We start from the raw sequence: 26,383 nt of genomic DNA on the forward strand, positions 1-26,383 counted from the left end.
ATAGTGTGCACTGGAATCCACTTTGGTCCTCAGAGTCTTGAAGTGTCCTTTGCGGTGAACTCTGACACTGAGCCACGCCTGGGAGTTTGATCCTGACTGGTTTATCTTGAAGGATTCTATAACATACAAACAAACACACACACACACACACACACACACACACACACACACACACACACACACACACACACACACACACACGCACACACACAAATTAAGTATTAAGTAGGTGTGTTTATTTATCTGTGGAGCCTCAAACTGAATTCAATTACTTTCTGTCATAATAACAATCCAATAGAACCACAAAGCAAAATTATGTTTTAAAACCAAAACAATCATTTTAACCCCAGAGTCGAAAAGTGCTCAGATATTGTATAGTAAATGTATTATAAAAAGTATTCTATATTTTTAATGTAGTAAAATTTTTATGTATAAATCAAATCAAGTAAAAGCAAATCAAACTTTATTTATATAGCACTTTTCATACAGAAAAAATGCAACTCAAAGTGCTTCACAAGATAAAATGTGATAAAATAATGAAACATACAACAATAAAAAGTGACACTTATAGCCCCCCCCCGCCCCATTCACACGCACACACACACACACACACACACACACACACACACACACACACACACACACACACACACACACACACACACACACACACCACAGTCACACATACAGTAAGCAGACTGTTAACAGACTGTTAACAGTGTTCATAGAAATCATGCCTCAAAATTTCAACTCAACTATTATTTTTACCTTTTCAAACATTCAAAAATATCATAATGTGTTCAAGGTATCCTAACAGAAAACAGTGACGGTAGCACCACACATTACACAGGCTAAAATATATTTTTAGATAAGTTCATTATTATTGCAGTACATGTACAGTATATCATGATGGAACAAGATTTTGTATTTTTCATACTAATCTGTTATTATGAATTCCTAAATAAATAAAATAATAAAAATAGAAGCAAATAACAAGACTTCACTTTAAAGGCTGTCATGGGTATGTTTGTGTTTCTACAAGTCACTCATGAATTTTAAGAAATTGAGATTATCAATGAGCATCGGATGAAATCAACTATTTAAGCAGTTTTATTAAGGTTATAGTACTTCCTTCTGTGTTGCAGTGTTAGGGCAACTAAAACTGTAAAACAACTAGAAAGCATTTATTGTATAGATTGTGTTGTCATTTGTTAGAACGTATTTTAAGGACTCAATAAGTGAGTCACAGCAAAATTTAAATCCACTGTTCATCATTCAAACCAAGGATCCTGAAATTCTAAAATTCCAATTTTATCATTTGAGAACATACAACTAGTTTTCTTCTGCCTACAGCTTTGAGAATAGTTTCCATATCCCTTATAAGAGCTAAGACATAAATAAGAAATGTAAAAGTATTAGGAAAAAAAAATTAATCAAGTAACCTCATGTCACTGAATGGCTCCTCTGTATCCTTGATGTATAATTTGATTATTATTTCTAATTTTATATTTTCAAGCAACATTTTAAGTTGCTCAAGAACTATTTAATTTGAATGACTTCATGTAACTGCAGGTTTCCAGTGTGCAGACTCAAATGGTAATTTTGAAGTTGAGTACTTCAAAGTACGTACTTGAAAGCAGTTTGTTTTCACGTTCCTTCGTTTAAGATCATTCATCCGACATGCAGTAAATTATAGCAATAATATTATCAATAACATTAATATTGATAATAATAATAATAATAATAATAATAATAATAATAATAATAATAATAATAATAATAATAATAATAATAATAATAATAATAATAATAATAATAATAATAATAATAATAATAATAATAATAATAATAATAATAATAATAATAATAATAATAATACAGTAGACCCTTACTATCGGTGATGAGGGAGTGCACAGCCGTGACGTGTCTCCGCCCCAGCCCGTGAGTCCTGGACACCACGCAGTCCAAATACAGGTCCCAGAAGACCCGGGCTAGGTCCCAGAACAGCGCCGTGTGTTTGCTATTATCGGATGACCTGAGGCCCACCATCAGGTCCCAGAAGGCGGGCACCGTGTCAGCGATCCTCGGGGAGCGCATCTCCAACAGCCTGGCTGAGGAGGTTTCCCAGCAGCTCGGGTTCGCTCGGGGCACCGCCAGCGGATCCACGGGACCCGTCTTTTGGTCCTGATGCGGGATGGCACACACGCAGCCCAGTAAAAACACCGCGGCTGCTGGTATGTTCAGGAGCACTGGGGCCATCTGCGGAGGATAGGGTGGGGTGTTTCTCATCAACTTTAGTAACTGTGACCTCTTCAAACCAAACCAAAGGGCCTGTTGTGAATTCTACATTTAGTTTAACATTATTCATCAGTGTTCTGCTGGTCCAAAGATGCAGATTTAGGCCTATGTGTAAGCAGGCAACTGAATGTAAGAATAAATTTAAATAGTAATATTTAAATAATGTAAGTAAATTATTCTGATATTCTAAGTAAAGATCAGGTCTACTACTTTGCGTAAAAGAAGTGTACTTACCCGTAGAGCGGGGCCAGCTGACTAGACCGTGGTATTGGGGCTGCTGGATAAGATGTGTCCTAGTTGACGTCAGTGCTTCGCCCTTTTTGTGGAGTGGAATCGCTGCTTAACACTTTTATTAATGTGTGTGCATGTACGTGTTGGAATATTCCATCATAACTTTACTTTTGTCTTAAATTTCTAAAAAAAAAAAGATCATGTTTAGAAATCCAGGTAAATTAAAATTGTGGATTTGAATCAATCAAATGATTTTTTTTTTCTTTGTTTTTACATCAGTCTTTATGGGGTGTTTAGTAAGCATGTGTTGCAAAAGAAAATAAGAGATATATAAAGTATATTCACACATCTAAGTCCTGTGGAAGCTGGTGACAAAAACAAATTATTTAATATTTCTGAATAATAATGCATCATCTATAGAGGACTGTGCTAGTTTTTATGCCACCATGATTTCTACTGACCATGTGCAACCTACTTACTTTTAAAAAACATTTTTTTAAAATAGAATTCATTAACAACTACCATAACTTTTTTTCTTTTGAATGAAACATCATGTATTGGCCAGTAAGACAGTCTAACATCTTGGGCGGTTACGGGCTCAGAGATGGACGCTTTAAGAGCGGTGCAGTTATGTTTCTATGCTTTTACTGAAATGTCACATGCACACCTGATCTCAAACACAATTACTTTCACAGCAAGAAGCCGGCACTAAATGCACTAGATGAGTGTGTGACTCAGTCAGTCATTCTTCTAACGATGCAAAGAAGCAGACTTCAAACAGTTTCCAATGCAAAGCCTTAATTATAACTCAAACAAATACCATTTTAGTTTGTGAATCAAAATATAAGTTAGGACAGACAGGAAGTGAGGCTGGATGGCAAAGATTATGATGATTAACTGAGAATTATTTGTGTGCAAATGCCATACAGGACGAACTGGGACAAACCCACAAAGCTACAAACTTGTCAAACAGATTGTTGAACACATTGGATTATTCCTGCTCCTGGGGTTGTTGACAGGGGGTATAGGAAAGATGGTGGAAGAGTCAAAGCAGACTAACTTGACAATATCATTTAACTAATGGTAAGTCAACTGTAACACCTCCACACTTTCTATTGGGTGCATTTGAAACAACATTTGACAAGAGAGACTTCAAAATAATGGTATAACAAATCAAATAGGGCTAGCAAAAAGCAGCCTAATAAAAATGTCTGTAAAAAAGGCAAAACAATGAACAATTATTCAAAATAGATAATTCGGAAGGAAACAGTAAATATCATGGCTCCAATCATGGGTTTGTTAGGCATAATGGATAGCATATAAAGAAGTAAACAAAATGACAGTGCTGCATGCTGCTTTTTGTTCTATTTTATTTATCCCACCATTCAGTTTCAGCAGAGTCATTAGCCACCACCACCACAACTACTGACTGGCTTCCAAAACTCAAGTGAATGGGGAAGCAGACCTTGTTTTTGATCTGCTGTAACGAATGAGGTCTGGGGAGTATTCATTGTTGAATGAGGTTTCAATTTAAAGCATGTGCAGCCTTATCATAGCCCTGAGCCAACCCACATGCAAAAGTATTGGCGTGTCAAAGATAGAAACCGTGAGTCCTCAACATCAGCTTGCGTGATTTGATGATCTTTGCTTATATACTAGTAGATTTACCCACCATGTGAACCTGCAATACCACAAAGTGACAAACGGCATGTAGGTTACCAATACATTCATTGATTTAATTCATTCATTCATTTATTTTCCATTTTCATCCGCTGTCGCTGGGAGCTGGAGCATATCCCAGCTGACTGGGGGTGTGAGGTAGGGTATACTCTGGGCGCGACTCCAGTGTACTGTGGAGCCACACGCACGCATACACTCACACCTAGAGGCAATCTGGAACTGGCTAATTACCTGAAATGCAGCGAGGAAGTGAGAGATAGTGGGAGGAAGCCGCAGAACCCAGCGGGAAACACACTCTGACATAACAAGAACCAAGGCAGTCAGAGACTGCAACATCCCACGAAGGGTAGGTCGGGGTACCGTGAAAGTAGTACCTGACAAGTGCATAGCTTTGACCTTTCAGGGTAGGTCAAAGCTATGCACTAGATCAAAGCTGGGGGAAGGGGGGGGGACCGTTTCTGTGTGTTTAGCCAACTAGATGAGCCATAAATGGCCTGTCCGTCTTTTGGGGCCGCTCCAGATGGAGCAGTGGTCGCCTGCTGTTGTTTTGCCCTTGCCTTGCCATCGTACTTTAACAGAGCCCTGCCAGGGTGATGTTATAGCTGCAGAGCTTTCAGGAGTGGCAGCTCCGTGGCGAAGGAGTGTCTGGAAATTTCATGTTGCGACACAAGTCCTACAATGAAGGTTGATCCATATTCGTTGGCCGGGGACAGGCTGGGCTCCATTATCGTCCAGCTTCTTTTTCTGGTCAGTTTTGTAACAAAGGGGTTTCTCCTGCGTGGGTTGTTAGCCCTCCGCAGGATAGTCGGCTGGTGAGGCGGCCACCTCACATCATGCTGACGTGTTGGGGTCTTTGTTTGTCTGGAACTTACCCTGGATAGGGTCACCCGCCATGGGCGACCCTACCGGGAGCAAGCTTCCAACGGTATTGCTTTCCAGGGTTACTGGAATGCACAAGCCCCCTTGCAGATCTATAAGTAACATGGTTGTTGTCTGTTTGTCTCTATGTATTAATGTGTTTCATATTGACCCATTTCTCATGCAACCCTATCTGATTTTAAGTCAGTTTCCAGTGATTTGTCAAAGAAAAACAAAGAAATCCACAATTAAAATTAGTCAGTAGTTTATTCATCAGTCCAAATGTATGATGCAGTGAGAGCTAGACAACATGGAGTAACATGGAGTATTACAACAATGCCAGTGCTATGGCAGCACCTGGAACACACCAACCATCAGCTGGACTGGAAATAAAAGCCCTGCACAAGGAAACTGTACAGTTCTCAGTATGTACAGGCACCGTAACATTGTGTTTGTGTCTGTGTTTGTGCATGTTTGTGACTAAAAATATCAGATCAGATGAAAAACACACAAAAATGATTTTGTTCCACAAATGTAAAAGGATGCTCTCTCGTTTTTCACTGGAAAATTATTCTTTTTTTTTTTTTTAAATCCATTCATAGTCTGCCGATGTTGAAGCTGAGAGAAACTAGACCTGGAAGTGACCTAATAAAAGATCAACAAATTAGCATAAGTTTTATACTAATCAGTAATTCCATGTCAACACTGATCCTTATTATCCATTTTGTGCAATATCTCTCTTTGCATAGTAAATAAAAGTTGAATGTTTTTCGTTGTTGACATGCACCTACCTTTTGTAGCATATTTTTCTTGCAAATTTGGGGACTCCCATATAGAGTTATAAGCCCACTATTGTGATTGCATGCAGCGTTTCCTGTAGAGCGGAACTTGATTTCTACTAAAATGTTATGCAAAAGAGCAGAAGTTTAAGCCGGTATAGTGGGTGTTGATGAAGACTTTTATGCGAGACCTGGTTGGACAGACGAGTGCCTGCATGGACAGACTTCATGCCCTCAGCAGTAGCAGAGGCACTGCTGGCTGCAGACAGAGGGGAAAGTGCTCTGTGTGCAACAACATCCATACTGTATGTTAAGGTGAGAGGTTCTTTGGCTTTTGAGTCACTGTTGAGGATATTTCAGGGGCAAAATTTTGTGAATCTGACGTGACATCAGTCTGAATCCCTCTAGAACTGACATGATCTCATTCACTCCAGCTGCTATGTCCACAACCATAAGTCTAGCCTGACCTTTGACCTCTGCCTGGACAATTGTAGAAGGCTATGCAGCGTGCAAATACAATTTTGGTCCAAAACACAATTGCAGTTGCCAAAAACACCCGCTATACACAATGATAAGATAAAAAAACAAAGCAATTCATGTTCTTGGAAAATATGTCCTTGCTGCCAAAACTGAAGACTTTATTTATCTACAGCTTTATTTATTTGCATTCACTGGGTGAAATGCACTGACCTTACAGCTGCTCTCATGCTGCCTCCTTTAGCATCCATAGCAACCTAAGCGTGAGCGACGGGGTCTTTAACTGCTTTCCAGTGTTTGGTGTTTACCAGACTACCTCCTGAATTAAATTTTTCACTTTGCATGTTTTATGCAGTATATTCAAAGCTTTCATAGCCGTGCAGAGCCCTGCAGAAGGGGTTCTTCATGCTGGGGGGCCAGCAAGCAGCACACTTTGTGTGGATAATCATGCCAGGTGAAAGAGTGGTGTGGATTCCACCTGAACGCCTGTGCACTGGCACTAATGAATGGAAGAGGAGCCCTGCCACGCTAGAGATCAGGGTGATTGTATGGATTTGTTATCAGGGTGAGGTGGAGTTGAAAAGGCTGTATTTCTATTGTCACTATGATGGAATTTATTCAAATGTTCACTATGTTGTTGTTTTTTTCAAGTAAATCTAATGCCAAAGATCAGCAGCAATAAGTGCAGTCCAGCTGTCAGGTAGCCAAAAAAGGAAGCCTTGGAGGAGTCCAACTGTGATTGCCATCTCTCCTTGGGTTAAATGGCTGTGGCGTTGGGGTCATACCGCCGTTTCTTCACATTTCTTATGAGGACAAAAGACATAGGAGTCACAATATGCCATAATTATGTCTATGACACAGCAAGTGAAACATGAACAAACCACACTTTTCTCTTCAGTTTACAGTAGTAGACTTTTAAATAGAATGCTATACACAAGGAACTATGTTTTTGTTCAAGAACTGAAAAATTCTGAGGATTTTTAGAGGATTTTAGAAGCAAACTACTGAAGACATTAAAGTGAGGAGAGGCTGGTTCATGTTTGAGGCATTCAGAGGCATTCACAATCACAAACCTTCATCCCCTGTTCATGATGATTGATGGTATGTATGGTTTGGTAAGCAAGACATTTTCACACCGAGGACCCACTCAGTTTAAGTTCCTCTATATTCTTATGACACGACATTGGACTGAAATGGTCTAAATAAAAACTTTAACCCAGTTTGTTGGGCAAAAGAACAATAAATTGACCTTTGAAAAAAAAAAGGGTTGAGCATTTTGAAGGTGTGTGAATATGAATATCCTCTATTGCCGTCTTTTTCTCGTTCGTGCAACATCCGTACTGTGGACGAGTGTAGGAGACGTGTTTTGTTACCAGTGTTGATGGGAAAGACATTACTTCCACTCAAAACATAACCACCTGGGTTCAGAGAGCTAACATAAAATACATCATCTACAGAAGAGGGAAAGAGAAGAACAACCACACAAACAACCACAGCAGAAGCAGCGGCAGCAACAATAACTACTACCACGACAGAGGGACAACAATGAATAGGACAGCAGGAGTGATGCATAACCTCCCCGTAATGTGGCTTGTTGTGGGGCTTGTGTCACTCTGTCATGCACCTGTTCCAATAGTGGGCCAGTTGATGGTGGCACTATTGTTGTGCGTAGTTCATGCAGTGCAATGCGCCGTGTCTGTACCAGGTCTGTGAAGCAGGCAGCAATGGCAGCTGGTGTGGGCGGGTCCGAGAGTCCTGCTCTGCTCTAGGGCGGAGACTGGCCATCGAGGTGGGTGTGGCTAGCCATGGCACAAAGGCTGCGGCCAACAATAAGGTCCTGGCTTCTCTGTCTCTCTTTCTCTGTCTTTGTGCCGCTCTCACTACTCCATTTAAAGTCTCACCCTCAAACAAGTGATGGATTAAGAAAAAGATCATTGAAGTGATGAGAGCATGAAAAATCCTGGACCAAATCATTCTTGGCTCAGCCTTTGTGCAATGAACTGACCTCCACCAAATCAGCAAATCAACATGCAGAAATGCTTTGTTTCCTATTATGTTAAAGTTGTTTTTCTTTTCTTTTTTAATGGTGACAACCATGATGCTTTATCTGGCATGCTTTGTTGGCTGCAGAATTGTACATATCTATTACTGCTTAAGTCTATTTAGACTAAGATGAGTAACACCCCTGTTGCTCAAGACAGCAGGCTAATTACAGATAGATTGGAACTTACACACTATTAGTCATACAGCACATTTCCTGTATTTTCAGAAGTATCCTAATCTGTCTTTTCAGTTTCAATGGGGAAATACGATTTTAACCATTAATCTATGCATAACATTATCCATTTAGATGTTAAAAGTATTGTTCCCCTCTCTTATCATGTCCTTAAGTGAACATGCACGTCAAGCATTGAGCTCTGCCTATCCAATCAGTTTGAGATTTTGCTACAGATCCTTAAATGACCCCCACATGGAGTCCAGTGTCTCTTCAAATCACTCTTTACACATCTACACCCTTGAAGATCAACCACATCCTCTTCTACCAACCAGGACTGCATACTGGATGAACTGCTTCACGTATGTGTTTTCCTTGTGCTTCTCAGCATAAAATGGTTTACTTTGGGTACTGTCCGCCCCGGGGACCATATTCTGTAGCAGGAGCTCAAACCCTGGTGTCTAGAAGCAGCAGGGATGCTATAGTTGCAGCAGGAGAAGCATGCGGTGTGTTGCTTACTTAAAGCCCCATCCAGTCCCCCCCAGCACTATGGCAGCCACAAGGATGGCTCCGGCGATGGAGCCTATTATTAGATTGGTGGCACTAGGACCTGTAAAGGGTTATGGGGAAAGAGACATGAGTTTCTAGACTCTCCTACTGTATAAATAACACGTAACTATACAATGACGATTTCACATGGAACAGAAAACATAACCATAAGTATAGTATTACAATAAAATGACTGAATGTTTTTTGCATGCTTTTCAGACCCCTTCAGTGTGTAACATGAGGAAAATGAAGTATCAACCCTGGGAATATTTTAATTTTTCTGGTGTCAGGTGAGGAAGTGTTTATCAGTGGCTGTTAAGGTTGTGTAGACCCTGGGTATCCATCGCTATACCAGTTTAATTAAATAGCTGTTGACTGGTGTGTATTTGTGACCTGCAGTACGAGCAGTAAATGTTTTAGGGGTCCCAGTCACCACACAGCCTACCACTGACTGACAAGCCAGGTCACTAACTAGGACACATTTCCAGACAGTTTTCCATCTAAATGCCCCACATGCCCCAGAAAGGAGAGGATCACGGGAGCAACCACATAACAACTAAGAAAAAGAGAAAGAAAAGAGCAGAGGGAGGATGAAGAAAGAGGCTCATAGTAATGGGGAAAAACAGGAAGTGGCAGGAAAGGAAGAATCCAATCACACAACACTGAAAACATCCAATCACATGACAATTATATGGTCGTCACTGACACACAAGAAAACACAAAGCCACCGGGACGCACACACGGGCTCAGGCCGGCTCACGAGACCGCCCGCACACTGAGGCACCACTATGAGAGGAAGAGCTGTGAAAGGGTTAAAGATGCTTACTCTATTCCCCACCCTGTGCCTCCAAAAATCACCCCCAGGGCCAGAATGGTCCCTGCTACTGCCCCTATCAGCCTGTTAGTGGCCACGCTCACTGTGCAGAGGGAAAAGGAGCATTATTACCACCCTGTCAGAAACAAAGAGCAGACTTCTGCTTCAAAGTCATGGATGAAGCGACACGGTTCCCTCTGTTATGCTTCCCAAACCCTTAAAAAAAAAAACCCTGCCCCCGTATCAGCTGTATAGAACAGAGCTATGTGTTCATTTTATCTTCTGAATGAAACAAAACTAATGTCACAGTTTTTTGTTCTTCTTCAGTCGCCATTTTACATGGGAAGTCATGTAAGACCTCTGTATACCTGTGAAGCTCACGTCTAAGAATCTACGCTTACTCACATCTAGCAGTGTGACTGAGAATTGGCATTGCGATACTGCAGTACAACATATAGTATATACTGTACGTAATAGCGAGTCTCTGCTAATTCAAATGAGTGGTAAATATCCGTGTTATTCATCTTATTAGCCACCCGGGGTCGTCAGAGGTGAAAACCAACCCTTGGGTCCTTCGTCCTGAGTGGGCTCAGGCTCTTTAGGTGGGTCGGGCATGCTACAGTCTGTCCCCGCCCAGGTGGTGTCACAGGTGCATGTGGCTTCATTGTTGCACACCTGTAAAGATCATACAGAAATAAATGAGCTAACCAGAAAATGAAAGAGCTGAAAATAAAAATGCTAACACACTGGAGTACAACTTCTTCAAAGATCATACTCAACGTATAACATTTGATAACACCTAACACCTTTATGCTGGCCCCTGTGTGTTTCTGCAGGACTATTAGAACAGTTTAACAATAACATTTAACATTACTGACTCAACATCCACTTCATCTGTGTAATATTAATATAATATATTTTCGGTCCATTGAAGTAATTCATATTTAAAGTAAAGCTCTGATATTATTACCATTGAGCTTTGCTTTTTTTTTAGACAATGCATTTCACCTCTGAGCCTCTTCAGGTGAACAGTTCAATTTCATATTGTGCCACACTGATATTTCAACTTCCTCGTTTTTCTTCAGAGCAGTATGACTAAAATTCGGAATCAGAATCAAAATTCAGTACTTTATTGATCCCCAAAAAGTGAAATTGCTTTTTGTTCATTCTTTGCTCCAGAAAGTGCCCCAAATGGAGTCAGAATAAAAGAAAGAATTTAGTATTAAGAGTAAAAAGCTACAGGAAGTAGGCATAAATAAGAGAGCAAATAAAACAATACATATATACAGTTTTTAGTGTTTGCTTCATTCTTCTTCCTCACTGCATGACTGTCAAAGGGAGGCATTGTGCAGTTGGACAGCCACAGGCAGGAGAGATTTCCTCCGGTGTTCAGTATTTAGGAAGGGTCTCACTATTACTGAGCGGACTCCTTTGTCCAATAAGTGTCCTGTACAGTGGGTGAAACTCATTGTTCCACAGTTTGGACAACGTTCTCCTCTCCAACACTACAGTAAGAGAGTCTAACTGTACTCCAAAAAAGTCCCCAGCCCTGGATCAGTCTATCCAGTCTGTTGGCGTCCCCCACCCTCAGACCACTGCCCCACACACCACAGGATAGAGTAAAGCAATGGACCTCACAGGCCGGTAGAACGTCCTCAGCATAGTGTTAGAAACGTTTAAGGACCTCAGTCTCCTCAGGAAAAAGAGGACGCTTTGGCCCTTCTTATTTCGACTTTATTAAGACTTTATCAAATTTTAAAGTCCCAGCAATGATTTCACTGCATTTTCTGTAAGAAATCCATTAATTGTAGTTTTAAGCTGATTTTGTTGACAGCTTATGATTTAGTTGGCACTTCCAGAAAGCCCGTCTGTGTTTCTTCAGCTTGAATACTGTCTTCTGTTTACGACTTAATGAACTGCAAACAACCTCACCACAATGAGCAAAGCGTAAGTTACGGGTTAATTTACACCAGGACTCACCCCGTGGGCCGAGCACACCTGTCCATTAGGTCCTGTAGGGCAGGTGCTCATGTTCAGTGACTGGATGGGCAGACACTTGCGGTCAAGGCACATCATTGACGGCCCACAGGGAGTCCCATCCTCCACGTAGCCTAAATCAGTCTCATCATCCAAGAGGACATGACCACCACTGTGAGGATACAACAGACAGAGACATGATGCAAGGAAAGAAGAAATAATAAGATCAATTTCAACAATATTGATCTCATTTTAATGTGAATTCTGAAGGTTTCCAGGTCATGCATGGGTCATGTTGTGTTGTTTACCTGCAGTCTACCAGCCTGCCCTGATGATTGAAGGAAGCTGGAGTAATATCTCCTTTTATAATTCCAATTCGAGGGTTACGGCCAATGTTGGTACACAAAAGATACCCACAGAACACATCGCTGAAAAAGACAACAGGGAGCAATCTGTTCAGGTTCCAACCTTCCCCTTAGAAGATTTCATCTTATCAACTCTTCCTTATCGATCATGACTTTTAAATCCCATTTTAAAACACTTTTTTTTTTAACATAACCACATAATTGCATTCATTTATTCTGTTATAGTTGTCCATTTGCTCTCACCACACATGTGGTTGAATTAAATTTCTCTAAAAAAGATCTGCAGAGAAAATCTACTGTTTCTAAATGTGCAAATACATTTATTCTGCTGTCCTTTCAGGGTCAGACATTGAATTTATTTTCAGCTGGAATGAGTTCATGAGTTTTATGAAACTCTTTTATTTTATTGTTCCTGTGAGCTTTGTGCCTTTTTGACCTCAGTTGGTCGGCTCCAAAGTCTTAATCTCCTCCATTGTTAGGAATGAAAGATGACAGAGAAACACTAAAGTCTGTCTGAAATGCATAAAGGAAATACCGGTGTTAATTTAATTTCTCTTTCTTTGAAACTCACTGTTTGCTGCACTGAATCCATTTGTCTCCATCCTTTCCACAGTTTCCCTTCTCTGTGCCCTCTGTGTTCAGCTTCTCATAGCAGAACTTCTCTGAGCCTCCGGATTCTGAGGAGAGGAGAAGACTGCTGAGCTGCAATGAATATCTATTTTCATGCAGCATATGCAAGGATACTTTAATCTTACTTGGCCCCCAAATGTATTTACACTGGGCCTCTCTGGTCTTGCACTCTCCATTGTAGCAGCGACCCTTCAGACAGAATTAGATATATAAAACACATCTCAGTCTGATACTTCTCTGGGTTCTTTTTTGGACCAAGATGTTTTAAATGTCATCAGCCTGCATACCTGGGCTATCTGACACAGGTAACCATCTTGTTTATGAAGATTAGGAGGACACTGAAAACAGTCATAAGTATGAGACATCTTAACCATATGCATCATATTTGGTGTGCAAAGTGTTTACGGTTTGAGACATGAAGAAAATGGAAATAACAGTGCTCCACAAGAATACCTGTCCAGAGTCCCCGGAGCAGGTTTCTGTGATGTCACAGTCGTTCACAGCATAGCGGCAACTGTAACCTCGTGGATAAAACTAGCAACAAACCAAGTAAAATATGAATTAAGTTTCCAAAGTACAGATAATATTGTGTGCTTTAAAAGTGGAACTAAAGCGCAATCTCATACCAGACAGGTGTTGTTACAGCATGGACCATCGCTGCAGTGCGCCCCGTTGGCGAGGGAACACTTTTTGCAGCATTCCTTGTAGCACTCCTTGAAATAGACGAAGAAGGAGCTTCATCAGTTTGAGGGAACAAACGAAAAGAACCAGACTTCCTGTAGAACAACAAACTCACCGATCTGGCTCCACAGTCGCAGTCCTCTCCCACTTCTACAAATCCATTGCCACATTCTGTTGTCTCGAACAGCTGCCAGAAGAAGCGAGAAAAAGTCAGGGTGTGGCGAGTGATTCTTGACAGATGTGACATGCAAAAGAGTTGTGAGGGTCTAACATTGGTGGGCCTGTTAAAAAGACACGAGCCGCCCCCTTTCTTGAGGAAGTCCTTGAAATCTGTGATGCTGCATTTGGAGAATCTACGTGGATGCTGGACCCTGAGGAGAGAGAAAATTAGATAATAACTGATCAGAAAGAACTGACCAATAATCTATGAGGATGGAGAAAGGGTTTAAAATGTTATTTGGAGATTCATCTCTAATGAGCCGATAGCATGACAACTGAATGTATTTTTGTTGTATTTTCATTGTTTTGTACAGCTAACATGTCATGAACGTACTCATATAATGAGCATCACTGCCTGTATTTTAACACTTTTGGAAGGTTTTTTGGTTCATGTGATTTCCCAACAATCCCGGATACATTTGCTTTTTCCTGAGTCTACTACGTTTCAGGAAACTACCAGCTGTTCAGGTGTTAACATCCAAACTGTTAACTGCTTGTAATGAGCCTGATGTTGATTTTGATAGATGAAGAAGCTTGTGGTATAAAAAAAAAAAATAAAAATCAATAAATGAGAACTGTTTTGCTTTGGGATTCCTTTATATTGATTCTGGAGCTTTTAATCTAAATGTGCTGCTTGGTGTGCAAGGTGCCATCTCACAACTCAATGAAACTTTTTACTCAGACTTTCAGGAATAAAGCAGCTAATTTGTTCCATCTTGTAAAGGACAAGCACATACAATGAAGAAGGGGCTAGAACCACGGTCAGATTCTCTGTGGACCCTTTCTTTCTCATTAACCTGTGGTGAGTATTTTCAAAGGCTGTCTGGGCACGGCTGCGGTTAAAATGATTGAATGGTACTGCACTGTCCAGGGTCTGGGAATCAATGGTCTTCATTAAAATACAGTACAGCACTGCAAATTAGTTATAAATGAGTGATGTCACAAATGTTAACTGCAAAGGCTTATATTCTTTCCCTCTGGTTGAACTACGATACCTCCCTAAGCCCAACCCTGACCCTAACCCTGTGTGTGTGTGTGTGTGTGTGTGTGTGTGTGTGTGTGTGTGTTATATATTACCCAGTGTCCTCCATTATGCAACCGGTCCACATCTCAACACAACCACATTCCTCTGCAAACAGGAATGAGGGAACAGGACAACCAAAGTAAGAAGAGGACAGACAGAGACAGGATGTGTAGAAAGAGAAAGATTAAACCTAAACTGTTGAAATAAATATATTAATGTGTTATTTCTACTCAAGTCAGAGAGTACCAGCAATCTTCTTGGATGAAGTACCTGATTTCAAAAGCATTCAGATGATTAACCATGAATTCCCTGACTTAAATATTTTATTCATAATCCACAAAATCACTTGTCATACTCAGCTGGTTCTGTGAAATAAGAGGGATCACTCCGGTAGTGAAAGTTTGCATTCTTCAGACATGGCAGTTTTTAATGACTTTACCTCATTAACCACTTTGATAAGATGATCTTATGATCTCAAGCTAATGGCATAAATCTGTCTTAAGCCTGACTCAGCTGCATTTACTTTTGGATCAGCTTTTCTAAGATAATCAGTCCATCGCCCCATCTGTCACTTCTGGCATAGATAAGAGGTGAGCGCAGACAGTTTGCTTTACAGGGGCCATCTGCTGCTGCTTCAGAGACATTTAAGTGTCTGAACATCAAATCCTAGAGAATCCCACTTTTTACCAAGTAATTTGCAAATGGTTAATGTATTATTTTAAGACTATCCCTTGTAGTTATCTGCTTTTAACCAACAGTCACTGCTGTAGCATTTAAGAGAAAACAATAAACCTGCTTTATTGTACTTATCTCGTCATACAATTTCCTCTGGGATTAATAAAGTATCTATCTATCTATCTATCTATCTATCTATCTATCTATCTATCTATCTATCTATCTATCTATCTATCTATCTATCTATCTATCTATCTATCTATCTATCTATCTATCTATCTATCTATCTATCTATCTATACTATCGTTCAGACTACCATGGTCAATCCGCAGACCCCTCAGACGACAGTTTCAATGAGAAAATGTTTCTTCTTCTTGGAGACAGTAACAGTTACAGAGATATAAGTACAAGTGAAAAACAGCTGGTTGTTATAAACATGTGATCTTGACTCAGACCATAACGGCGTGCGTGTGATTAATACTTCTCTTGGACACAGGGTCCCACTGGATGCCCAGGTTCTGAGCCAGGCCCTGGGACAAAGAAATTGCCATAGCCAAAGTGTGGCCATACTGTGGACAGAGTAAAGACCAGGGATTATCCTCCTGCAGTCACACACACACTGCGTTGCAGTATGGATGGAAAGAATGATGATCCATTAGACAACACGTCTGACCTCATTGACCCCTACTCCACGGCTGGAAGAACACATGCCTCCAAAGTATGCTGCGCTGCTTCTGCGGTAGTGAAAGGTCACATTGCTGCAGGAAAAACGGAAGTTAGAGATCGACATGAATAACAGACAGAAGATTAAAACACTTCAAAAGTAACTATAGGAAATACATATGCATAAAGCATTACGAGGATAAGCTCAAAGCGTGCATAAAAATGACATAGAGTTAAGAAGTTATTTCATACAGAATTTTTTTCATCCATTCAACACATTTCGGATCTTCCCAGCTACTGAAGAGTAGAGTCAGGTTTTTACATTTATCAAACCTAGGTCATGACTGGCAATAAAAATAAATAAATCCACATGAATATCATGGATTCCCTGCCACTGGTGCATTTCACTGAAGACGTACAGCTAAAAACAAGTGATTGAAGTTGTTCATTAAACAAAGAAGGAACTTGCGAGATGAGGTGCACAGCGTCCGCACGGTGTTTGATGCTCTGCTGTCGATACTTAGAGAAATCCCGGAGCATTTCCAGTGGCCTCACACTGATTGGGATGTGATCCTTGTCTGTCCAGATCTCCACAGCAACCAGCACCACACGCGTGTGGAGCTGCTCTTTGAAGACCTGCCAGTAAAACATGCAGAGACATAAAGGAAGGCAGGTGAGAGAGATAGAAAGACGCAAAGAGGAGAAAAATACTGGCTGCTAATCTGAATGTCTCTGAGGACGGACACCCAAGGAGATCTTTGACATATTTGGGAGGTATCATTCTCTTAATGCCTTATACAACATGGATACAACATATAGACAAGTGGCTTGAATATTTCCAAAAGAAGTGAACCTTTGGAATCCACTGTAGAGAGGCATAAAAATAACAAGAAACTATAAGAAGAGTCTCCGCGACCCGCCATAAGCGGAACAAATGGTAGACAGTGAGTGAATGAAAGATGTAGTCTACAGAGTGATGCTGGTTGCTCTGAGGCTGTTTTGCTAAATATAAGTTAAGAGTCTCAATCACAATAACAACAACAATGCTGACATGGGTTTCTATGATTAACGTCATATTTTAGCATGTTAACATGCTCAAATTTGCACAAAAAAAAAATCTAAAGTAGTCCTGCCGTTGGTGTCAAAAGGTTTATGACTGAGATTAAATCTTGGGGAAAAGTGATTGTTATGTTTTGTGTCAATCTATCTGACAGACACAGAAATGTGCAGAAATGCAGAAATTGTCACATCAGGATGGCAGCTCATACAAAAGGAAGTGTCAAATGTAAAATGATCTCTATAAAGCACATGCTGCACATTTAATGTTACTCACGGCATCCACAAGATTCACCACTGACTTGGCAAAATTTCTCGTGTGCTGCTTGGTTTTGTGTCGCTTATACTGTAGACATGATGAGAAAAAAACAAAACAAGGCAAAGGTAAATATCAATGAGTTGATGAGGGGTTACGTGATGACTTGCTATAAAGGATGAAAAAGTCAAAGGTGGCAGAAGACATTTTTTTGTTGTTGCTTTGAGTGACAACACGTACCATACTGTGATCACTGACAATCATGATCTCCAAGTACTTCATTTCCTCAAATATATTGCGTGGCATCTGCAAAATGAAATGCAACACACAAAACACATTCAGTTAGTGCGCAGGTCCTTCAAGGCAGCTCGATGCACCTAAAAGAAATAATCCTGTCGCAATTTGACCTCCGTCATATAACTCCTTGACCCCAGAATTTGGAGTCAAATTTGTTCCATTACTGGTTTGATATTGTTATCGATTAAGAACAAAATTTCACCAACACAGAAATTCTTCTAAATTTAGTTCAGTAACTTTTGACAAAGTGTTAAATTTGACACTAACTGTATGAGCAGTATCATCTGTGTGACTCTGTAGTATTATTTGTTTTCTCACAGTATTGAGTTTTCCATGAGTCCTATAAATTTAAGCATTCGGAGTCACCAGATCTGCAGTGCTACTTGGACCGAGACCAGAATCTGATGAGTGGTAGAACTTACGGGACTGTTTTCATAAGATTTGAGTCCAAACATTTGTGCCTTTATTCAAAAAATCTTCTATTTGTCTCTCACACATTGTTACAGAATCCTTTAAAAATAATTGTGGAACAGAAGACGATCCATTTCATTAAAATTTGTTTGTGATTTAAGAGGAATCCTGCCAACAGACAGTCAGAGAACCAACACAGACAGAAACAATGCTTTCATGGCCAAGGTAATTACAAAGCAGTGTGTTTCCTTTCAACTGTTCCATCATGAACACAAACCGGGCTCTGTTATGTACACTATTACTGTTATTAGCCCCTTTTTATGACAGTTCAAGTGTGAGCAAACCCAGGTTTGTTTGGTTACTTCACAAACGAGTGCAATCAACACTCACTGCTCGCTTTTTCCTGCGCTTCAGCCAGGACAAGCCATCCGTCTCCGAGAAGAGCTCCTCCTCAACTGCAAACACACAACAAACACACAAAACTTCAACACACATATTAAGAAATTACAGTAGAGAATAACCCTCACATTAACTCAAGCCTATGGAGAGGTGCTTTCCTCATTTCCCATTATGTCCAAAATTGTTTCACAATTAAAAACTCCATCAGATTAAGTATGATCACTGGAGACATTATAATTAGCAAAATGATCAATTTCAAAGCAATGCTGACACACCTCCAGTTCTGGTCATATTTTCATTCTTATTTTTCCTTACATCTGTTTTGACTTCCTGCTCTCATATGTCCCCCCCACCCTCGCTGGCTGTCTTCTCCTGTGCCTCATTATCCCGACCATCGTGTTGAGTCTGAGGACCCCCTTCTTTCTGTGGTTTTTGTGACACTCCTCTATGTCGTCCTCACCAACCTGATCCTAGTGTTAGATTTAGGTTTTCCCAGTTAGGACTCTTAAGTTTTTTGCCTGTGGTATGTTTGACCGATTCAGAATGAATTACACATTTACTAAAATGTTTCACGGAATGCTTTGTTTTTATCCACACCCTTTTCGTTGCAGGTTGTGCCTTTGGGTCCCATTTCCTCTTGGTATCAGTTCTGACAAATACAAGATCTAATGCTTGGTGAAAACTAAGTCGGCAAAACTTATTCCATTTGTCAACATCAAGATCTAACACTGGAGAATTACATATCCACAATTATTTACACTTTCCACCAAATAAAAACAACATATAATAAAGTGTTCAGCTCTAACATCCATTAGCGTGTTTCTTCTATTTTTTTTTAACCACTGACAGGTTCATTCTTGCTGCTATGACCTCAGAATTCAGAAGTTGTATGTTATATTCTGTACATGAGGGAGGTCAGGGTTAAGAAGGGTGTGGTGATGGCCAGAGGTGGAGGACTGATATAGGATGTTATGTAAGACGATGGATGACATTGATGGAAACCATTACCCTGTTCCTCTGACTCATTGTTCCAGTCAAAGGAGGCTGTTCTTTTTAATTTGTGAGGCCTTGCAGCTGTATCCTGGGAGGAAGAGTCAAACAAGTATTAAAAGATTAAAGAGGTACTGAAGTAGTCACTGGCACTGGCACACAGTATTGCTGCACAAAATGTGTGATTTAAATTTTCAAATAGAATAGAGCATTAAAAGCAGATGTGGATAACTGTTACGACACTGCGTGCGTCGTACGTTTCTTCCTCTGCGACAGGAATAACTTACAATCGAATGAGTCTGTTGTAAGGGTTCAATTAGGTACATATACACTCCATCGTCAAACATCCCACTGCCGGGCAGAGAGAGATGAAAAGGGAGAGAAGACAGTCGATATTAAGTCAATAGCACCAGAGATGAGTGTCTGCACTGAATTCTGCAGATGGCGAGTATGACACGCAACTCCGCTGTTCACTTACTGCAGGCCGTTGCAGGTGGATAAAGCCACACGGGAGATGTCGTTACCTCTCACCTGGCCGTGGTAGTAGCAGTGTTCACCACCCTGAGGACAGAACCATCGGAGACCAATGCAATATTCATGTGTGCACACATGGACACAGTCTAGTCATGATATGATGAACATGCCATTAATCAGAAGAGTCTTCTCACATCTCCTCGGAGGTACCAGGTTGTCTAACAGATGCAGATTTGCTATGTTTGCAAGATATTTCTGCGGGGGGGAGGGTGTTTGTTCAGGCATTGCAATGTGGATCCTGGTACTATCTGTGACCCAGCAACCGAGAGCCAAGGTGAGTAGTGGACATTATTCCTCCTCATTCCTACTTCCTGTCTGTCCCTCCTCTCTTCAGCCATCCTACACTGCGCCGACACTGCAGAGGGTCTGCTCTCCCTCGTCACGTGACCAGAGCACCAGCAGGAGGATGCAGGGGAGTGAAACCCTGCTGATTCAGCGAGAGTATACCCAGCCCAGCCCAGCCTGAATCAGCAGCAGCAGCAGCAGCAGCAGAAGCAGCAGAAGCCATCTCACACTCCTCCCTTCCCACCCCCCCCCATCCCTCGATTGCTTCCCTTCTGTTCTATGGAAAAACATAAACTTTCACATTTTAATCTACCTACGTAAATCCACCTGTCTGTGTGTCATTAATAGCAAGCTTGACAAAGGCTAACAACGTGAGTTGATTTACAGGAATTTATCCCTTTGTTTTCTAAAGACGAGGTGAAGCTTATCTGTGCCTTTTGCTTCACAGATAATAAGCCAGACTGGACAAAATGGAAACAAAAGGACAGAATGTACAGTCTAAAACAAACAAAAAACAAACACACTCAAACCAGAAAGAGGGGCTTTGTAACACTTTAGTTACAGAGGCGACATTACCTTTGACAAAACGGGTTTTCCCCCTTCAAAGTGGATCTCAACATAATCTGAAGACAGCAAGTCACTGTGAATAAATAGATTTTACTTGGTTAGGGTGGATACATGTGATGCAGTGAACAAAATACACACAAAAGAGTCTGTTTTTCTGCTTTCTGACTCATCTGGGTTCTAACCAGCGGTGAGTGCTGCTCAGTCCAACCTTCACACGAGAAGACTCGTCACAAGTGAGCAAAACAATCCCAAAGCGTACCTGAAAATGGAGTCCACTTATTAAATATGACCTTCCCTCAGGAAGCAGCTAGATGTACAAGTAATCCGTTATCACAGACAGAATGTGTCTGAACATGACAGGAATTTTCTAACGTGGGATTTAAATTTTAAACTATAGAATCTATTAAATCATCCAAAATTACACTCTGCATGGATCTGAAAAAGCACAAATAACAGGAACGGCGACGAATAACTTGTTACGTGATAAACAATTTCAAGGACGTGGTTTCACCTTGAACTCAACAGTCCTCTGGCCAGTTCCTGCTGCTTGAGTCAGCATCCTTCACCAATCTGTTAGCTGATAGCCGACTTCAAGAGACTGACATATCGGCCACTATGGCGCTTTTTTTTTTTTTCCAGAGTACTGTAACCTTGTAAATAGCAAACATCCTCTTCTCAGTGGGAATTTAGTGGCGCCGCCGCCGCCGCCCAAGATAAAGGGATGTACGTCATGGATCGGTGAGAGGGACGACATTTCTGAAAGATGCTCCGTGGCATGTAAGCAGGAAGCAAAGCATTATTAGTAGAATCGAGACATGAGCGGCGTCTGTGAGAGATTCCTGAGTGAGGGGCTATATATAGCTTGACAGATGAGGCAGGGTGGGGAGAGTGGGCTCCGGCTGAGTGCATTGGTGTTTGTATGAGCATGTGTGAGAGTGGTGGACAGCATGGAGGGGCAGGATGGAGTAAGCAATGCGCGAAATGTATGTGTAGTTTGAAGTGCATGTGTGTTTCAGTATCTGTAAGAGTATGTGTGAACCATGAATCCTCTCTGATTGTCACAATGCAGCATTAGTAGCAGGGAGAAGTGAGACAGAGGAAAGACCAGACCCTGCAGGAGGTCCCACGTCTGGCGCCAGATCAGAAGTCTTGTAGCAGCATGTGGCTTAACTCCAACACGTGGGAACAATATGCCCTTAGTCTAAATAAAGTGTTACTCTGATGATAGGCCAGTAATATATCTGGCAATATAAGATTTAAATCAGTTGTGAGAGGAAGAAATACGACTTCCTTGCTTTGCAGTCCAAGTTTCAGTGAGAGTCGAGCTCACAAAAGCGGCACCCATTGGCAGGTTGCACACTTATCTATATTTAGATCTGTATCGTCACAGCGACGACACCAAGAAGAGCTCAAACCCTACTTCTCAGACACTAATAAATCAGAAATAACCAGCAGCACACAAACATCGATATTAAGTTTACATCAGAGCCATTTCTTTTCGCCTTCTTGTTGTGTTCGACAGGGAACAAAATGACATCTGTTCAGCATGATGGACTGTGTGTTGGTCTAGCGTGGGCTAGGAGTGATGGGACGAGAGGTTTGTGGTTCATGCTACATAAAGAGCCACAGACAATATGTGCACATTTACACAACATACATGACAATAAACCCTGCTAAGTTTCCCACATTGAAGATATGAAATGCGATGGAAGCACTGGAGACAGATAACACACTTGCACTAGCTTTACTGGTTCCCCAAACAACATTGAGCTCATATAAAATTAATAATTGTACTGCTTGTATTACTTGATCTTGTATATTTGTACATGACACATAGTAGTTGTTGCAAATAACTGACAAAATCTGTAATTGGAAAATTTCTCTGATGATATTTGATGCGACCGCTATAGAGAAAGAAGAACATCAGTATTATTATAGTGTGTTAGCTCGTTGCGTTCGTCAGAAAAGCAGATAACAATGTCCTCAACAGACATGATTAAACTTTCAATTTTGAAAGTGGTGAAATTAATGAAAAGTATGACAGTAACATGGATGGTGGTATTTCAGGAGTAAAAAAGCGAGTATGAAACTAACTATGGTTAATGACAGCGACTTTCATAATAAGGAGGAGCAGAAGGCTGCTAAAGCATAGACTGAATATGGAATAAAAATATAACCACAGGAATAATCGAGTCAAAACGTCTAAGAGCACCCCGCCATGACGATAACAATGTTGCTGTATTTCAAGACATATTCCAGGTTTGAATCATATTAAGGGAAGCTGGAATTCAATTAGCATCTCAAAGTCCTTGTTCACATGTGCATTAAGCCTCTGCATGCGTGGACCTGCTATGTGAAAGGAGTGAATCGATACCATTGAGTGTCCGAAGCCCCTCGCCTCAGGAGGAGACAGCGACCACAGTCCGTGGAACAACTTTCTCAATAAAGATTACTTTACTGAGTCCAGTCGCCAGCGAAGGCTTCACTTTCTCGTAAACCAACCACTGAATGATGTGAAAGCTAAAGTCATGTTCGCTCAGCATCTGCCCAACTTGAGCTTTGTGTTGAGCCAACACCACATTGTCTGTCAATGCAGCATAGCTATTATACTGTTTCGGAGTCTCACACTGATTGTGTTTGTGATGTTTGATGCGTTTTCAGTATTATAATATCAGATGTCAGCAGCTGTGACCACAGGTTTGCTCAACAACCACATCTTTTGTGCTTTTCTCCAACCCATTGTTCACTGTCGTTCTTGCCAACCTCAAGTTTTTCCTACAAAATACGTCTTACGACACAGATTTACAGTAGCTTACGCCAGCCCTGCTTTTAAACTGCTAAAATTAAACACACCTGCAATGAGAAATATAATACCCTTTTAATAATACTCATCAGAGTGGAAGTGTTAAAGCAAAATTTTTTCGCACAAGGTCTACATCACCTCTCATTCACCTCAGAATCAATAAGGACAGTCTGCTGACGTTCTGTGATTTTCAACCATCTGCATATTTCTGTCAGAATGACCTTGACAGCAGACACAGCTTTGTGAGACACAAATTACTCTCACAAGAAACCACAAGGAAATTCTGGTTTAGGTCTATATTTCCCCTAAGGGTGTGTGTGGTGACTCCATGGGTTCTACTCACTTCATGTATTTGATGACAGTCACCAAGCTAGCTGCATCAGAATCCTGACACTTTCAGAATAAGCGCAATTTTTTTTTACCTGAATCCTTTTACAGTCACATCTTTGAGTCAAACTAAAAGAAAATACAAGACATAGTCCCCAGTAGTCCCTTGCATAGAGAGCTACACATATTGTATTTTTCTTTAATGGTCACAGTGGCTGACTATAAAAGATGTTTTTCCAGCTAAACTAAATTACTGTCTGATTAGATGAGCCAGACTTACTTATTCAATGCTAGATCCAGGACAAATCTGGAGCCAAATGCCTCCAACTGGAAACTGGCTTGGGCTAGATGGACTGCCTGCGAGGGAGAAAAGAGCTGTCACTGCAGATGATGATAACTTCACAGCATCCACGTCACAGTGCACAAAAAGCAGATGTGGTGGACAAACAGCAGATGGTAATGTACAGGAACTGTCCTGGATGAAAGGCCTCTGTCAGCATCACTGCTCTGGCATCGCTCCAGCTAATAAACACCAGGGCTTATCTGTGAATGTACCATAATGGGGATCTTATCTTTGACTTGCCTGACATTGTGCAGAAAAATTACATAAAGGATATGGGTGGTAATAAAAGCCTAATTGTGGACTTAAAACACAGAATTGATCAAACAGTAGGTTACTAAGTAACCAAACACTCTTTATATTGAGGAAAATCATATTTCTAAGAACTACCTTCTTACAGCACCCGTGTCATATTCCCTTAATTTCCACCTCAGGCTTACCTTGCCCTCTGGAGCTTGGTTCTTTGCCCGGGTGTCCAGGTCATGGTAGGTACTCTCCAAGTCCTCATTTAGGTAGTAGATCAGCCGTGAGGGGTAGGTGATCACATGCTCTGCTGCATGGTGTGTTCTGTTGTCTGTAGCAGGTGCTGCAGTCGCCTGTTGCTTCGGCAGGGCTGGCACTGCGTCCCTCTCAATCTTGTCCTCTACTTCTTGAGAAGCTACGAGAGAAGATCCACCGCACAGACATGAAAAACCCGACCGGTCCTCTTGTGCACACAAAGAAGTCAGCTGTCATCCTTTATTCATGACACACATTGATAATCCTGAAGCAAGTGAAGAGGGATTCATTGTAATTCTCCAGCTGAATAAGGCTGGGTACATTCTGTAGTACACTGACAACCACAAATGGATGTTAAGCTGTTTTAGAATAAATAATACATGCATTGCTTTATTTGGTTAAGGGTACTTTTGATGTCCTTATGACCAAAGTGAAAAACAGATGACAGATAAACATAGCGTGTAATAGGACACTGATGTACAAAGCTTCAAACAGCACCCAACATCAGGTGAATAGACTTTACATTTAAGCGCGGTGCGTAAAATAAAGAGCTTTATTTTGAACCCAAGAGGCGCTGGAAGCTGCCCCATACACCCTCACGTTATAGACGTCGCATCTTCATACGTTCGATCCAGGAAACAGCGATGCTGTGCACTGACAGCACATCGTCAAATATCATTTTTGGCCAAATGCAGAAAAGTAAAATGTAAAATTGAATGTGGTTAAAGTCAAAGGAACAGGCTCTTCTTACAATACGTACCGAATGACGCTAGTGATGAAAGAAGCCGAGGCGAAAGGATGCTGACGAACACAGTGGCCAGAAATATCACATACATGATTCATATTTGATAGCTGAAATATCCCAATATCAACACATCAACACGATCCATAGCTTCCGGCCCATCGTGGCGTGGAGGTGGCGCCGCGCGCAGTGGGATGTATTCATGAATGCTGGAGGTACCGGGATGCTGCTGATGCTGATGATGCTGCTGCTGCTGCTGCTGCTGCTGCAGTAGCGGCTGTGGAGGAGAAAGTGGATGGAGGGGGAGAAGGGTAGGGAGGTGCGGAGGGAGCAGAAAGAAGGCGGTGGCCAGGCAGCTAATGGAAGTCACCCAGCAGATTCCTTCTCGGTGCGCACAAACAGGATGTCCTTCCTCCCTCCTGGGCTACATTGAGGCCTGGCAGGTGACCTGAGAAGCACATAATCTCATCACCTACTGAAAAACAGGACATGACCCCCTCACACTGACGGGAGTGTGGGTTCAGTCAATATACTGTAGATCATTTCATTAATCCAGCATGTAGTCACACCTGCCTTGTTTTTGTGAGTAGTCCTACACAGTTTTCTGGATACAGCTGATAGGTCTTCATCTTCAAATGAACACCCAATTCTGAACTGAACACAAACTTAGAAGAAAAGAGTCAAAGATTGGTGCTGGGATAGGGGTGCATAAGAATGGCATGTCCAGTAATGAGCCCCTCATT

The 26,383-nt window shown here is 41.2% G+C and overlaps 1 protein-coding gene across 5 annotated transcripts; it reads right to left on the reverse strand.

The window, feature by feature from the left end:
• Positions 1-5,871: 5,871 nt before the first annotated feature.
• On the reverse strand, positions 5,872-25,903 carry LOC137605354 (disintegrin and metalloproteinase domain-containing protein 23). 5 transcript variants are annotated; one of them, XM_068329985.1, is made up of 26 exons: positions 25,659-25,903; positions 24,841-25,058; positions 24,341-24,417; positions 20,940-21,003; positions 20,023-20,105; positions 19,832-19,895; positions 19,563-19,635; positions 18,546-18,610; positions 17,688-17,753; positions 17,469-17,537; positions 16,605-16,771; positions 16,146-16,230; positions 15,954-16,041; positions 14,851-14,902; positions 13,826-13,925; positions 13,670-13,741; positions 13,500-13,586; positions 13,327-13,407; positions 13,161-13,211; positions 12,999-13,062; positions 12,815-12,920; positions 12,187-12,306; positions 11,882-12,050; positions 10,465-10,576; positions 9,058-9,148; positions 5,872-7,126 (listed from the first exon to the last, which is right to left on the reverse strand). In XM_068329985.1, the coding sequence occupies exons 1-26, from the start codon at positions 25,732-25,734 to the stop codon at positions 7,081-7,083; spliced, it is 2,346 nt and encodes a 781-aa protein (XP_068186086.1). In that variant the 5' UTR covers positions 25,735-25,903; the 3' UTR covers positions 5,872-7,080. The 5 variants fall into 5 exon arrangements, 4 of the variants coding, with proteins under 4 accessions (XP_068186086.1, XP_068186087.1, XP_068186083.1 ...); XM_068329986.1 differs by lacking the exon at positions 9,058-9,148 and adding an exon at positions 9,914-10,004; XR_011037737.1 differs by adding an exon at positions 9,914-10,004 and having other exon boundaries at positions 7,095-7,126; positions 12,815-13,062.
• Positions 25,904-26,383: the final 480 nt, after the last annotated feature.

The sequence above is a fragment of the Antennarius striatus genome, chromosome 12 (genome assembly GCF_040054535.1).
Source record: "Antennarius striatus isolate MH-2024 chromosome 12, ASM4005453v1, whole genome shotgun sequence".
In the NCBI taxonomy this organism is placed as follows: Eukaryota; Metazoa; Chordata; class Actinopteri; order Lophiiformes; family Antennariidae; genus Antennarius; species Antennarius striatus.

Coding starts and splice junctions, on each gene's coding strand:
- LOC137605354 (XM_068329982.1), bottom strand. CDS start 25,734: ATGTATGTGATATTTCTGGCCACTGTGTTCGTCAGCATCCTTTCGCCT. Junction 19,896..20,022: donor TCCACCTGCAACGGCCTGCA/GTAAGTGAACAG, acceptor TCTGCCCGGCAG/TGGGATGTTTGACGATGGAG. Junction 18,611..19,562: donor CAATGAGTCAGAGGAACAGG/GTAATGGTTTCC, acceptor GTGTGTTTGCAG/TTGAGGAGGAGCTCTTCTCG.